The sequence below is a fragment of the Talpa occidentalis genome, unplaced genomic scaffold, assembly GCF_014898055.3.
Source record: "Talpa occidentalis isolate TD23 unplaced genomic scaffold, MPIMG_talOcc4v2.1 talOcc4.7, whole genome shotgun sequence".
In the NCBI taxonomy this organism is placed as follows: Eukaryota; Metazoa; Chordata; class Mammalia; order Eulipotyphla; family Talpidae; genus Talpa; species Talpa occidentalis.
The window spans coordinates 64,218,809-64,234,220 of NW_023605083.1; the positions used below are offsets into that span (position 1 = coordinate 64,218,809).

The following is a 15,412-nucleotide window of genomic DNA, read 5'->3' on the forward strand; positions in this document are numbered from 1 at the left end:
GTCCTTTCAGAAAACACACACACATGCACAGAGAAATAGATACCATATGCAATGCCCTGCAATTTGCTGGTTCTACTTAAAAAGTCGTCTCAGCGAGTCCTTTGAAACTGCCCACAGTTCTTTGTAAGCTGTCCCATTGCACAGCTATACTGGGCCATTTAAACACTTTCAGATTGATGGACATTTCAGGTGCTTCCAATTTTCCTGTATCTTAAACAATGCTGAAGTGTCAGCCTTGCACATACGTGAGTTTTGTCTGTGATAGTTACCTGGAAGTAAAATTACAAGGTTGAAGGTTATACACATATAAATTCGAACGGATAGTGCCAGAAATCACCTCCCAGGGTATTCCCTGTTTTCTTACATCTTTACCAACATTTAACATCATGTCTTTTAAATTATCTGTCAATCAGATTAGGGAAAATGATATTTATTGCTATTTTAATTTGCATGTTCCAGAGATCCATGAGCTTAAGCATTTTTTTATATGTTGGCCATTTTGTCTTCTCTGACTTTCCAACTCAATGTCCTTTCTATCATTTTTATTGTGTTGTCCCCCTTTTTTTTAAAAAAAAGATTTATTTTTACTTATTTATACAAGCACTGGGTACAGTCAGAAGCGCAGGAGGGTGAGAGAATTCACCAGAGCCAGAGGGGGGAGCAGAGCAGGCAGAAGGACCAAAGTACACTGCTGAGGGGAGCAGCGGGCGGCAGGAGAGGTCTGCGTGCCATGTGGGACCCTCCTCCGGTGGCCGGGGAGCAGCCAGGGATGGAACCGGTGCTGCAGAGGCTGCGGGCAGCTTCGCAACCCAGCGCTCAACTGCTACGCCACTGGGGAGGCCCTATGTTGTCCCTTAACTTAGTTTACAATCTCTTTAATTGTAACAGACATTTGTTTACTATTATGGAGTCAAATTTTTTTTTTTGTTATTTTTTTTTTTAATAATAAATTTTATTTTTATATTCCCCATACAATTGCAGCCCCCCCATTCTGACCCCAATCCCTCCCCTCCCACCCCCGCCCCGCTAAAAGTGTCTCTGGGTCGTAGTTTTTTGTTGATTTTGATTTTCACTTTCTTATAGTTATTCGTTTTCCTGGTCCCTTATTTAAGTTTTCTAGATTCCTGCTATGAGTGAGACCATCCGGTATTTTTCTTTTTCATTTTGGCTTATTTCGCTGAGCATGATCCCTTCCAGTGCCATCCATGTTGCTGCAAATTGCATGTGTTTATCTTTTTTGAATGCTGAGTAATATTCCATGGTGTATATGTACCACATCTTCTTGATCCAGTCATCTATTTTTGGGCATTTGGGTTGTTTCCAAAGCTTAGCTATTGTAAATAGTGCTGCTATAAACATAGGGGTGCAGGTGTTCTTTGGAATTGATGTTTCTGTGTCCTTTGGGTAAATACCTAGGAGTGGAATTGCTGGATCATATGGAAGCTCTATGTTTAGTAGGTCCAGAAATCTCCACACAGCTCTCCACAGTGGTTGGACCAGTTTGCACTCCCACCAACAGTGCAGAAGAGTTCCTTTTTCTCCACACCCTCGCCAACATTTGTTGTTGCTAGTTTTTTTAATATGTGCCATTCTCACTGGTGTAAGATGGTATCTCATGGTAGTTTTGATTTGCATTTCCCTGATGACAGTGATGTTGAACATTTTTTCATATGCCTGTTGGCCATTTGCATTTCCTTTTCAGAGAAGTTTCTTTTTAGCTCTTCTGCCCATTTTTTGACTGGATTATTTTCTTTGTTGTTGTTGAGTCTCATCAGCTCTTTGCAGATTTTTGTGATCAGTCCTTTATCATTAGTGTTGTGTACAAAAATGTTCTCCCAGTTGGTGGGGTTTCTCTTTGTTTTTGTTATTGTCTCTTTTGCTGTGCAGAAGCTCTTTAATTTGATGTAGTCCCAGCTGTTTATCTTTGCCTTCACTATCACTGCTTTGGGTGATGTGCTGTAAAGATGTCTTTGATGTGCAAATCACGTAGTGTTTCGCCTATATTTCCTTCTATATATTTTATGGTTTCAGGTCTTATGTCTAGTTCTTTAATCCATTTTGAGTTGATTTTTGTGTATGGTGTGAGGTAGTGGTCAAGCTTCATTCTTTTGCATGTAGCGACCCAGTTTTCCCAGCACCATTTATTGAACAAACTTTCTTTGCTCCAATGCATAGTCTTTGCTCCTTTGTCAAAGATTAGTTGACCATAAATCTGTGGGTTTATTTCTGGATTTTCTATTCGATTCCATTGGTCTGTATGTCTGTTCTTGTTCCAATACCATGCAGTTTTGATGATAATGGCTTTGTAGTACTATTATGGAGTCAAATTTATCTTACTTTTCCCTTTGGCTTCTTACTTCAAGGGGTCTTCTTACTTCAAGGGGTCGTCTTACTTCAAGGGGTCTTCTCCAAACTTGTAAACATGTTCAGAGGCTCTTCTGTGGGGATCCAGTTAAATTGCATTCTGATTCAGTAGTCCTGGGCTGAGATTCTAGTTTCTAGCCATCTTCCAGATGCTCCTCATGACACTGATTCTTAGATTACACTTGGGGTAGCACGTGTCTGTGCCTTCCCAGAAGGCAGCTAGCTGTCTGGCAGAGCTGGTGGGTTTGGCTGGCCCCCTCCTTGGACTTCTGGCTAAGGCCCAGGATTCTTCACTCTCCAATCTAGGATGTGCATAATGTGTGTGCAACAACTCTTCCAGTTGTCCAATAATGAGAGTTCCCCAGAATTGACCTGGGCTGCCATGTGAAGGCAGCAGAGTATAAACATAAGCTGGAGAACCACTGCTGTAGGTATTGTGGAAGGGGCTCCTGATGTGGTGAGGAGGTTGAACTAGCTGGCATCTGAGCTCCCATTTGCCCCAGAGACTGTATGAGTGTCTTGTCACTGATACCCATTTTTCACCCAACAAGGAGATAGTGAGGTCGTATGTTGCTGTTTTCTTAGGTCAGCTGAAGCTGTCGATTGATGCCCAGGACCAGGTGCTGCTGCTTCACAGTGAGTATGGCTGTGTGCCTGGCTCACCAGGGGAGGGTGGCCACTGGGCCTCCTGCCCAGGGATGGGGGTGGGTGTTGCCATGGACAAGGCTTCTTTCCTCATCTGTGTATAGAGGTGTCCATGGGAAAAGGTACATATTCACTTTGACTCTACGAGTCTTCCCTGATCCTGCCCGTGATATTGATGGGGCCCACAAATGGGCTTCTTCCTCTCAGCTGGAGCTGTCTCTGCCCTGGGCACTTCAGTACCATCCTTGCCCCCAGCTGAGTAGGGCCACCGAAGAGTTTCCCTGTCCTCTCACTTTTCTTCATCCATCCATCCATCCTTCCTTCCTTCCTTCCTTCCACGGCAGTGTAGCATCCTAGTTAAGATCAGTATTTGGAATTAGATTGCTAGAGTCTGATAATTCTTGTGGAATAGCCTTAAGTAAGCTCAGTTTTCTCATATATCAAATGGTGGTAATAACTATCATATGGGTTTGTTTTTTTAAAAGATTTATTTATTTATTTATACAAACACTGGGTACAGTCAGAAGTGCGGGAGGGTGAGAGGATTCACCACAGCCAGAGCGGGGAGCAGAGCAGGCAGACCGACGAAATACACTGCTGAGGGGAGCAGCGGGCGTGTCAGGAGAGGTCTGCGCGCCATGTGGGACCCTTGCCAGTGGCCAGGGATCGAACCGGCACCACAGAAGCTGCGGGCAGCCTCGCAGCCCAGTGCTCAACCGCTGCACCACCAGGGGAGGCCCCATATGGGTTTTTATAAGGATTAAATTAGTTAATACTAGTAAAGTGCTTAGGACAGTGCCCAGCATATAGTAAACCCTAGATTAGTGTTAGGTAAGATAGAAAGCCATGAATTCCCAAAATAGTAAATGAGTGTTGATATGTGCTATGGGCTGGGAATCCAGGAGAAACACCCACACTTGTCTTGGTGATGATGAGAGGGAAGTAGCAGAGACTTGGCAAAGGGGTGATGTCCATATCCATCCTGAAGGAGAAACACGCTTGAGCCAGGCAAAAGGGAGCGGGGAACTGGGGATCTCCTGTAGGGGGAGATGTAAGTGCAAGGACTAGGGGGTCAGAGAGAGCATGATGCACTGGCAGAAACACTTCACGTGGCAGCACAAGAGGGGCTGTCAGTGTGAGCCAGAGCCTGACAAGGGAGGTACTATGTGCCACCCGAGGATTTTACATTTCACCTGTCCATTTATCCTTTTGTCATCCTTCTATCCAGCTCGCAAATAGTTATGAGCTCCTGTATGGTCCCCACTGCCCAGACTCCTGTTTAGCTCTGCATACCCTGCCTTATCTCTCTAGCCTCCCTGGTTCTTGCTTCTAAAGGCATCCTCCATCCTCTCTTCTGTCCAGTTACTGGTATTCCTCTTGAATGCATGCTGCTTGCTTATGCCTCTGGGCCTTTGCACCCGCTCTTCCTTGTGTCTAGAACTGCCTGCCTTCTTTTTGAACTCCTTTTGGAAAATAACTCTCCCTTCCTCTGATTTTGCAAGAAGCATGCCTGTCACCATCATCAATCACTAAGACTCAGGAAGGAAGATTCATATTTCCCCAGGAATCAGCCCCCTGACCTACCTGCCAGACCTGAATTTGTTACTTCCTTTCCTGTGTCTTCATCACAGTCCTCACTTCCCTTTGTCACCTTGGTCTGTCCAGGGTCTTTCTTTCCATCAGAATGGGAGTGCTGTGAGGGGAGGGCCATGTCTGCCGTACCTCCACTGGGGAAGGGGAAACCCAGAAACCTTGATCCTGCCTCAAGGACCACACCCTTGTGGGGAAGGTTGACTGCAGGAAGTGTCACTAGGATACTAGGCAGAGTAGACCAGCAGGCGCCTGGGACCTCCACGCCTGGCCTTGGGAGCCCAAGGTGAAGTTCCCAAGGACCAGAAGAGGGGTGTTCTTTGCCCGCCAGAGCCTGACTCCAGCTGTGCAAACAGTTTTTGCGAAGTGCATCTTGGCTTCCCCCACTCCATTTGTCCTGCACAGTTTGCTTTGGCTTCAACCCAGTCTCAGGCCCTTCATTCCTTCCTGCTGGTTCCCTTTTCTCTTTTGGCTTCCCAGGCCTCACGCCTCAGACCACGAGAGCTCCATTCGAGCCAAAACCCGAGGCTCAATCAAAACCAAACATAAAGGAAAACAGAAAAGAAGCTCAGCCTGTAGGGCCTAGTGTCTGAGTCCTGTAGCCCTGTTAACTTCCATGCTCAGAACTGTGCCCTGCCCTTGCTGACCCCAAGCCATTATTCAGAACTTCTTTCTTTGGCAAAACTTTGTTGAGGAGCTCTTATTTGTCAGTCACTCTACTAAGACACATTATCTCATTTAACCATTCATCACCATCGCCATGACCATTATCACCATGTGAAGCAGATATTATTATCACTGCTCCATTCACACATGGACAATTCAATCTCAGGAGAGGCAAAGCAAATTGCTGCAGCGCAGGTGGCTAGTAAGTGGCAGAGCCAGATTTGGGCTCCGGGGTCTCTCCTTCTGGGACCCGAGCCTCCACCTGCTGTGCTAGCCCCTCTGTCAGCCACAGCCCAGCACACTAGGCAGGGCGAGCACTCTAGTTTGGCCCTTCCAGCTCAGGAAGGATGAGTGGAAAAAGGAGCACTGGACTGGGAGTCAAGAGACATGAGTTAAAACCCAGCTCTGGGCCTCCCCTGGTGGCGCAGTGGTTGAGCGCTGGGTTGCGAGGCTGCCCGCAGCCTCTGCAGCACGGGTTCATTCCCTGGCCGCTGGTGAGGGTCCCACAAAAAAAACAAAAACAAAAAAACCCAGCTCTGTCATTCCCTTTGCCTGTGACTCTGGGAAAGATTTTTACTGTCCTTGGTTCTCCGGCCACCGTTGTCTTGTTTTCTCTATTCATTTGGAGATCCGACTTAGTATATTTTGCAGCCCCTTCCAAGTAGTTAGATTCGGGGAACTGAATGTACCCTATAATGCCTCAGTGGGAGAGCTGCTTGGATGTGGGAATGATCTAGACCAGAGAGGGCTTAATATCCAATGTTATTACGCAGATTAACAGCCTACCCAGCCACCCACTCTAACATTTTAATTCTCTGTTTAGTCATAGAAGGCAAAGGCCTGATGAGCAAAGAGCCTGGTGTCTGTGATTCCTACGTGAAGGTATATGATGAGGAGGTACCAGGGGTGGGTCTGGATGGGGTGGGAGGGGTGATGAGGGGCCATATCACTGGACCAAATCTCAAGGTCCCTGCCTGTCTGTGGCCTGGGGCCATTTGTAGTGGCAACTACCACATTATTAGCTCAGTAGGCATTTATTAGTCCCAGTGATGAGGCCCCGAGCAGAGATACCCCCCTCCCTTAGCCGCCCTGGTCACTAGGATTTCCTGTAAGAGCTGGAGTCTTACTGGTCATCTTAGTCCTTCACATAGATGAACACAATGGGAGTGCAGATGACAGAAATCCACACACAAACCCAAACCCTCTCATGAAAAGCCATGTCTTGTTCTTCTCCCCTCACAAAACTACAGGCAGGATGGCCAGGTCTGGGTAGTGCAGTGGAAGGAATATCTCCAGGGGCTTGGATGGTCCATCTGAGGGGGCCCTTGCAGTGAAGAGAGAGGCCCCACAGGGACAGTGGCCTACTTCTAGCCAGAGTCAAAGGCCACATGCCTCTTAGAGTGTGGTGGCTGGAATGCCAAGCCAGGCCTGCTGCACCACTCTGTATTCTTCCTGAAGCTCCTGGGTTGACTGGAGGCTCTTATGGGCGAGGATTGGTCAGGAGCAGGCAGGGGAGCCTGAGGCAAGGGGAAAACCGCGCTAGGGTGAAAGCATGGATTTGGGGCCTTGGTAGGGGCCAACCTGCAGCCTCTTGGGGAGGTTGCACCTCAGCAGCTGTTGGCAGTATAGCAGAGATGAGGCCTTTTGCTTTGGGGGAAACCTCTCTGCTTGGAGGAAGAGCAGAAACGGCAGGTTTGACCCCACCTCTGGCTGGGCTGGTGACTGCCTTCTTGGTCCCACCCACTCCTGGGCCCTGTCCTGGCATCTGCCTCCACTGCCTTTGGCTTGGAGCTCCTTATTACTTCCCAGGGTCTGACTGAGGACTCCACGCTGTCCTCTGCAGAGTTTGAAGGAGACCGAGGAAACATATAGCTTGGAGCCGTGCACAGTCAGCTGCTGGGCTTAGGTGACTGTGTGACCCCCAAGATCAACTGACATTTGCTTTTTTCCAATTCAAGATCTCTTTGATCCCTGACGATGATCGGCTACGCCGGCGGAAGACGCAGACTGTCGCAGACTGCAGAGACCCAGTCTTCCATGAGCACTTCTTCTTGTAAGCACCTCCTGCCGCCAGCCCTCGAGAGGAGAGGGAAGGAGTGTTTATCTGAAACAGCGCTATTTGCCAAATCTAGAACTAGATCTAAGCAGAAAAACTGACTTCTAAAGGATGTCTTTGTTTTCTCACTCACTGTGTCCTTGCATCCCTGGCCCCTGGCCCGGCAGCAGCGAGGTCCACCGTGATAAGGTATCCCTTGGTGGCTTCTCATGACTAAGATGCCTGGCTTGAGGCTGGCAGTCCCTGAAAAGAGTCAGCAATTTCCTTCTGTGCCTCGGGCCAAGTTTTCTCCTTTAGCAGAAGGAATTTTCTAAGCTAAGGGATGTTTTGCCTGCCCGCCTGTGCTCTCCGCCCCCTCGTAAGCCTTGCTAACCTCCTAGCCTCAGCTTCCTTATTTGTAAAATGGGCCTATACCAACCTCAGAGAGCTGTGGTGTCAATGAACCCATGTAGCATCAAGCACCAGCCCGCGTTGTTGTTATTATTATTAATCCTTTCCTGCATTCCTGAACTCTGAGGCCAATGGGAAAGTAATGGACATTTTGTGTGCTCCTATTAGTGACCATTGATATTTTTTTTCTCCCCTACAGAAGGTAATTTTGCTTTTTGTAGAAAAATAGTAAATTTTGGGTGGAATTCTTTTTAGTACCCTAGGAAAAATAGTAAATATTGATAGCAGAAGGAAAAAAACAGGCCTCACCTTACTACTCTCTGATGTGCCTTGTTTTATTTCTTTTCAGATGCTTGAATTTGTGTGGGTGTGTATGTGTGTGTTTCCAAAAATGGAATTGTTTTATAGTGTTGTGTTATAACCTCCTTTTTGTCTACAACAATGTAAAGTAAACTCTCTTATGTATGTAAAATACTCACCTACTACACTATTTGTTCTCTGGTTTATTTAACCAGTTCCTTATGGTTGGATGTTTAGGTTATTTCCAAATTTTGCAATGTGGACAGCCTCCGTGGGTCTGTCCTGAGCCTGGAGCTTGGCCCCCCTCATGCTCTGACTGTCTGGTTTGCTTTGTAGTCCCGTCCAAGAGGAAGATGAGCAGAAGCGCCTCCTGGTCACGGTGTGGAACAGGGCGGGTGACTCCAGGTGAGGGGAACTGCAGAGCTGGGGGCAGATCTGGCCCTGGGCTTGTGGGTGGGTGGCAACCAAGCATCCAGCATCCAGCAGGGGCTCAGCCAGTACTTATTGGACCAGTGAGTGGTGGTGGTAGACTTCAAGCCAAAAGGGATTTTGAACTTAGGACAGAGATCAAGATAAGACAGGAGATAAAGTTGGGCAAAAGTAGGTCTTGTGAAAGAAGTCTCTGTGAAGACTGTAGTGTTTCCAGAGGCAGTGGTGGGGAAGGGAGAAGGCCTCGAGCAGGGAAGAGGGCAGGGTATTAGCACCCGGGCTTTGGTGGAGGGCGAGTGAAGTGTTTGCACACGCGGAGGTGGGAAGCGCTCTCCCAAAATTATTCAGTCTATGGTTATAGAAACAGTTGGCTAATCAATAAAATTTAAGGAATAAAAAGGAGAGATAACAGTGGAAAGGGCATGCTGGGTGGTAACACAGTTTGAGCAAAGGCAGGAACCCAGGAATATGCAGGGTGGGCGCAGGCTGCCAGAGGAGGGCTGTGTAGGAGATGCGGAAGTTCTAGGAGAATCCAGACAGGCTGGTCTTGCAGGCAGACCAGAGTAGGAGGCCAGACGTAGTCATTAGTGAGGGTGGCCAATACAGAGCAGGGAGGACTGTTGGGTAGGACGGTGTGAATTGACTGCTAAAGAAAGAGGGTAAGAGCACCTGACTGAGTGCCATGGCCCACCCAGAGCAGCAGGGGAGAGACAGCTGGTACAAGAAACTGGGGAGACCCTGTGACCAGCAACATTTGTCAAGGAACCATAGAATCAGATGGTGACTGAGAGAGGGCCTATCTATGTAAATGAAAAGCAGCTCTAGTCACCAGTTTATTTATTTATTTATTAAAGATTTATTTAATTTATTTGTTTATACAAGCACTAGGTACAGTCAGAAGCGTGGGAGGGTGAGAGAATTCACCAGAGCCAGAGCGGGGAGCAGAGCAGGCAGAAGGACCGAAGTACACTGCTGAGGGGAACAGCGGGCGGCAGGAGAGGTCTGCGCGCCATGTAGGACCCTCCTCCGGTGGCCGGGGAGCACGGGGGATCGAACCGGCGCTGCAGAGGCTGCGGGCAGCTTCGTAACCCAGCGCTCAACTGCTGCGCCACTGGGGAGGCCCTAGTCACCAGTTTAGACCCAGAAAATATTTTGGGGTTGACTACTGTTTAGGACCATAAATTTTGCAGCTAGTGTGCTTTTTCAAGTTGATCCTTATTCAACTTTCATAATGAAGGATTTGTCTAAGTGAAAATAGAAAATCTACATTTTATTATAGGATGGTACTTATGCTATTGTAGACCCCATCTGTCCATCCATCTGTCCATCCAGCCATCCATCCATCCATCCAGCCAGCCAGCCAGCCAGCCAGCCATCAGGTCCTGGGTACAGCCTTGTTGTAGTTGCTGGAGACACATGGCGTCACTTGGAGACTCTTTTTCTCTAGGGGACCGTTGATAGAGACTTGGGGGAGGGTGTGAGAAGGATGTTATGTTAATAATAACAAGAACAACCAATTCCTGGGTGTTGACCACAAACCAGCAGGACATAGAGCATTATCTCACTTCATTCTTGCAACAGCTCTAAGAGGACTATTTTTTGTCCTAAGTTTTCAGAAGAAGAAATGAAAGCTAAGCACAAGTAACTTGCCAGTGAACAGCAGAGCCAGATGGGAACTGAGGCAGGTACCCCAGAGTTCTTACTCTCAACACTGTAATGCCTCCTGGCTGTACAAAGGATAGAAGAATGAGCCAGGAGGGTATAAAGGGCAGGGCAGCAGTAGAGACAGGAGGGCTCTGCAAATGCATTGGTGTGCTGGATGTCAGGTATCAAGTAGAAACTGGCTGGAGAAATGAAGAGCCTGGCATAAGCCAAATTGGATGATTCTATAGGACTTTTTTTTGGAATGTGAATTTTCTCCTAAGGCCCAAGGTTCTCAATCCTGGATAAACATAGAATCACCTGTGGTGCTTGTGAGGAATACATATTCCCAGGTTCCACACAGATAAACCTGAATCTTCATGGGCTGGGCCCATGAAGCTTTCTGGGGGAGCCCCCTGCAGCTGGTTTGGTGTTTGGGAATCTGGCGATGGGGAGATACTGAAGGTTGTTGAGCAAGGGAATGGTAGGTGTGTATTATACATCTGTCATTCTGGTAGGTATTTGGAAGGCTGGGGAGGAGCTAGGAGTTTCTCATGATCTGCAAGAGATGATTTAGGGAGAGGAGGCATACTTAGGAGATTAAATCAGTAGTTCTTCGTGCTGATTGGACTGGGAGAGCAGTGGGGGACATCTAGGATAATTCCCGGGTAACTGGTAGTGTCTCCAACCAAGCCAGGGTGTACTGGTGGGGAAGCAGAGCCAGCCTGAGGGCTGGTGAAGTAGAGGTAATTGGGGTGCACCCAGGTGAAAGCTGTGTCAGAGGGGTTGCCTTTGCTGACCTGGAGTTCGGGGAGAGAGAGGTCTGTCCAGGGTGGGATGTGGGAGAGGTGAGCCCCAGGGCAGTGGGTGAACTTCTGAGCAGGTGAGACCACCCACCAAGGCAGTGAGTGCCAAGGACTAAAGGTCAGACTCCTGTGTTGAAGGGAAAGCCCCGCACGTGACAGATGGAAGGCTGTCTGGGGAGCCCACAGGGGTGGGGGTGGGGTGGGGTGGGGTGGGGGACGGACAGAGTGGAGCAGGTTCTGGAATTTGACTCCTAACTGTGGGAGCTTCTCTTCCTTCCCTGCCCTCCACCCTCCTGCGATGCCAGAGCTGGTGGAGGAGCTAGCACGGCAGTCCACGGTTTTTGGAAAAGAGGGTGAGGCGGGGGAAAAGTGAGTCAGCGCCCAGTGAAGCAGCGTGACAGAAGCTGCTCTCCACTTGTTGCCTATTTTGGGAAAGTGAGATGTCTTATTAAACAAAACACAGTCGAACTCATGGTCACAGTCCCAATCCAAAGCTCGGGAGGGCCAGAGCAGGCTCAGACAGGCCTGCCTTCGGAAGGGCTGGGGAGTCGGGCTCTGCTGGGGGAGGTAGTAGCCGTCTGTCTCTGAAGGAGAAGGCCTCTGAGCTGGCGGAGGCAGACAGAGTGATTTCAGGAAACTTCTACCCGGCTGAATGCTCCCAAATCAAATTGGGCTTCTCTGAAAGATGGACATTCAGCTTATCAACATGAAAGACGATTGCGGAAGGAAGGAAATGAGCATTTATTGAACTGATCTCTGTGCCAAACACTTTACATACATTATTTCATTTAATCCTCATAACAACCCCAAGAGATAGGAATTATTATTGTCCCTTTCTTCAGAGAAGAGGAAACTGAGACTTACGAAGCGAAGGACTGTGCCTGAGCTTTAGAACAGCTTGTATTTACTAGGCACTTCCTATGTGTGAATGTGAATCAAAGCACATTCTTGCATCATCTAGTGTAATCTTCACAAAACCATATGCGATATTATTATTGTTGCTCTTTTACAGGGAAGGAAATAGAGACGCAGAGAGGTTAAGTAACTTGCCCAAGATAACACAGCTAGGATGCCGGGAAAACAAGGTGCAAAGCCAGGCAGCCTGGTGCCAAACTTGTGTACCCGTAACCACGGTACAATACACTTGACCTTTTCACACAGGTGATAAATGACTTCAAAACCATGCTCTTCTTGTTCAGTACACTTTGTCCATCAGGTCTTGGGCCACTTCCCATAGCATTTATAGTGTGATTTTGTATAAATCATCTGGCTGAATATGTGGCAGTTACATTTAGAAACTGAGTATCTGTTTCACGAATTCTGATGATCCTTCCAGTCTTGGCTGTAAACTTGCATCAGAGAAACAGGAGGCTATGCAGAAACATTCTGGAAAATGGCTAAATGGCCATCGGTCATCACAGTGGGAGCTGAGGGAGACCGGCCTTGGAGCTGCCGATTTTGTCTGAGCTCTGCCTCGCCGTGAGACCATGGGCAAAATCCCTTCCTCATTCTGGGGCTCAGTTTCCTTGTCTGTAAAAGGCACTGATCTCTTCTTTCAGCTTTCTGGTAGAAAATATCAAAATAATTTTTTTTGATATAAGATAGAAAATATCTACAAAGATAGAAAATATCAAAATAAAGCCTCAGAGCCTCACGGTCCCACTGCAGCAGTGATCAATATATGCCCAATCTTACTTCTTCTATGCTCCCACCCACTTTCCCCAATTCCAGTGGGTTATTTTAAAGCAAATCCCAAACATCACCTCATCTGTATGTATCTCGAAAAAGATGAATAAACATCATTGGCTTTGAATAAACATCCATTACCATTCCATTACCATGCTTAAAAAGCAACTGCGATTCCTTAATATCATTGACTATGGAACTGAGTTATTTAAAAGTTCTATTTCATGATATGGTGAAAGCCAAATGGAAGCTTCTAGAAACAAATGTAGCATTTTCAGAACTTGTGGCCAGAGAACAATCTTGGAGAGAATTGTAACATCACCCACCAAGTCACAGCACACTGGCAGACACACATATCTTTGAAGAACATAATCTTTTACACCAATAGTCCCCATGTGTGTGGAGAGTCAGCTTGCTATGTGGCACACATGGTCCTGTACTCTCTCCTTTCACTTGTCAAGACTTTGCCCAGGAGGGGGCGGAGCAACATGGCGGCGAGGAGACGCTGCGAGTAAGATCTCCCATTAAAAAAAGTGAATAGGGAGGAAAAGCGGCAGGTCCCAGTGAGAACTGGGACACGGAAGATAAACGGGTGACGCCAGCAAACTACCCGAAGAAGAAACTGGCCATAAAAGAGGACTAGAAGGGAGGGAAGCGCAGAACCCTGCTCCCCTCCCCCGCCCACAGAGGCGGCACTCTCCGACCGGCAGAGAGGAGGAAACAACAAACCAAAACGGCCCACAAGAACAAACGAGGCAGCAAGCGGGACTGTGAGCGGAAAGGAACTATTGCAGCCACCACACCCCGTGAACGGGAGCTGAGGCGAACCCTGCAGGATCCGCCGCGGCGGTGAGCGAACGGCTCCGGGCGCCATTGGAGAAGAACAAAGACCCCGGGAGACGCGCACACAGCCCGGGCTGCCGGTAAGCTGGCGCGGAAACGCGGCGCGCTCGGCGCGCTTGAAAAGCAAGTGCAGACCTGGATCGCGGCTGCCCAGGTCCCCGCGCCTGCGACCTAGGCTTGCGGGGAGACGACCTAGGCTTGCGGGGAGACGCGCGGAGGTCCTCACTGAGGTGAAGGTCCCTCCCTGAGTAAGCAGGATCCAGGCGCCCAGGCACGGGAGCGGTGCAAAAGGCGCCATTCCCGCGCCACTGAACTGGGCTACAGCCCGCGTCCTGGAACTGAGGGCTTTGAACTGAGACCCGGGGCACGAAAATTCGGGGCGTGGTTTCTCCACGACGGTGGGGCACAAGTCAGACACAGCACCCCAAAGCTGTTGAGGTGTACCCTACCATTCCCGCTCTGTTCTCTGTCCCACGGGGTGGGGGGAGGCGAAAAACAGCCCCCCAAGGACAATAGGAGAGATCTCTGGCGCCACCTAGCGACCAGGAAAAAAAAAAGTCACTAACACCCTATAAAACAGGACATTTCTTAAGACTGCTTGAAAAGGGCAGAAGGTTTCTGGAGGACCCAGTGGCCAGCCGGGAAGTTATTCCACGCCAGGCCCCTTCCGACCAGCAGTCTGAGCCCACAGAGGGAGCAGGCACCCACGTCCGGGGCAGACCGGGTGCGCAGAAGAGTGTGCCTGAAACCGGAGGCGCAGGGATTGCATCCCGCTTCGCCATTTGAGAACAGGGACATTTCTTCAGTAAAAACTGCCTAAAACCAGCAGAAAGCTCCCCCAGAAGACAGAGATGGCTCCTGGAAGAGCCAGAGGGGAGCGGAGAAGTTCACCCAAGATGTCAGTCAGTCCGAGCAACACAGTGTCCCAACGCATACGACAAATTAGAAAACAGACAGTAGGGAGTAGAAGAACCACACGCAACCTAAAAACTCCTCAGGAAAGAAGCACACCACAAAAAGAAAACCACTCCCCAGATTGCAACGACAGCAACTTGGAAGAACTTCTGAGCCTTCCAGAAAGAGAATTTAAAATTGCCATGATTAAAAAAGTGATAGATCAGAAGAAGGAAATTGAGTCCCTAAAGAGGGAAGTAAGAGAAATGCAGGAGATCAAAGAATTAATGGAGGAACTAAAGAACTCTGGGAAAAGCAATGAAAGCAGAATAGATGAAATGGAAGAACGAATAAGTAATCTTGAAGACACAGAAATAAAAAGAACCAAAACAGAAAAGGAAAGAGAAGTACGAAGGAAAAAGAATGAAGAAAGACTTCGGGAACTATCTGACTCCATGAGGAAAGGAAATATAAGAGTTATAGGAATTCCAGAAGGAGAGGAGAGAGATGTAGGAACAGAGAAAATATTCATGGATATAATTGAAGAGAACTTCCCAAATGAGAAGAAGGAGCTGAAAATTGATATACAAGAAGCAAGAAGAACACCAAACTTCCACGACGAAAGGAAAAACACAGCAAGACACATAATAGTAAAGCTCCTAAGAATCCAGGACAAGGAAAAAATAATGAAGCTGACAAGAGGGAAGAAACAGATAACATTCAAAGGAAAACCAATCAGGCTGACATCAGACTTCTCTGAAGAAACACTACGGGCAAGGAGAGAGTGGAGGGACATAGTCAACAGACTCCAAGAAAACAGATGCCAACCAAGAATACTCTATCCCGCAAAGCTCTCTTTCCTCCATGAAGAAAGAATATGGACCTTCCCAGACAAAGAGAAACTCCGGAATTTCATTGCGACTAAACCCCCACTCCAAAAAATACTACAAGGAATCCTAAAGCCAGAACCTCAGAGGGACGAATAACAACGAAAGAAGACCAAAAAAAAAAAAAAGTTATTAAAAGAATAAATAAATAAAATCAAAGGAAAGACAAACATAATGGCAAATACAGATGCTAACATATCAATATTAACTCTAAA

General features: G+C 47.9%; 1 protein-coding gene across 4 annotated transcripts in view; it reads left to right on the forward strand.

The window, feature by feature from the left end:
• Positions 1-15,412, forward strand: part of RGS3 (regulator of G protein signaling 3) — a 140,329-nt gene that overhangs the window by 24,178 nt on the left and 100,739 nt on the right. For all 4 annotated transcript variants that reach the window (XM_054689374.1, XM_054689375.1, XM_037493566.2 and 1 more), the window contains 4 exons: positions 2,950-3,000; positions 6,089-6,147; positions 7,224-7,318; positions 8,348-8,416. In XM_054689374.1, coding sequence (XP_054545349.1) covers positions 2,950-3,000; positions 6,089-6,147; positions 7,224-7,318; positions 8,348-8,416 — 274 coding nt within the window. The remainder of the gene's footprint in view (positions 1-2,949; positions 3,001-6,088; positions 6,148-7,223; positions 7,319-8,347; positions 8,417-15,412) is intronic.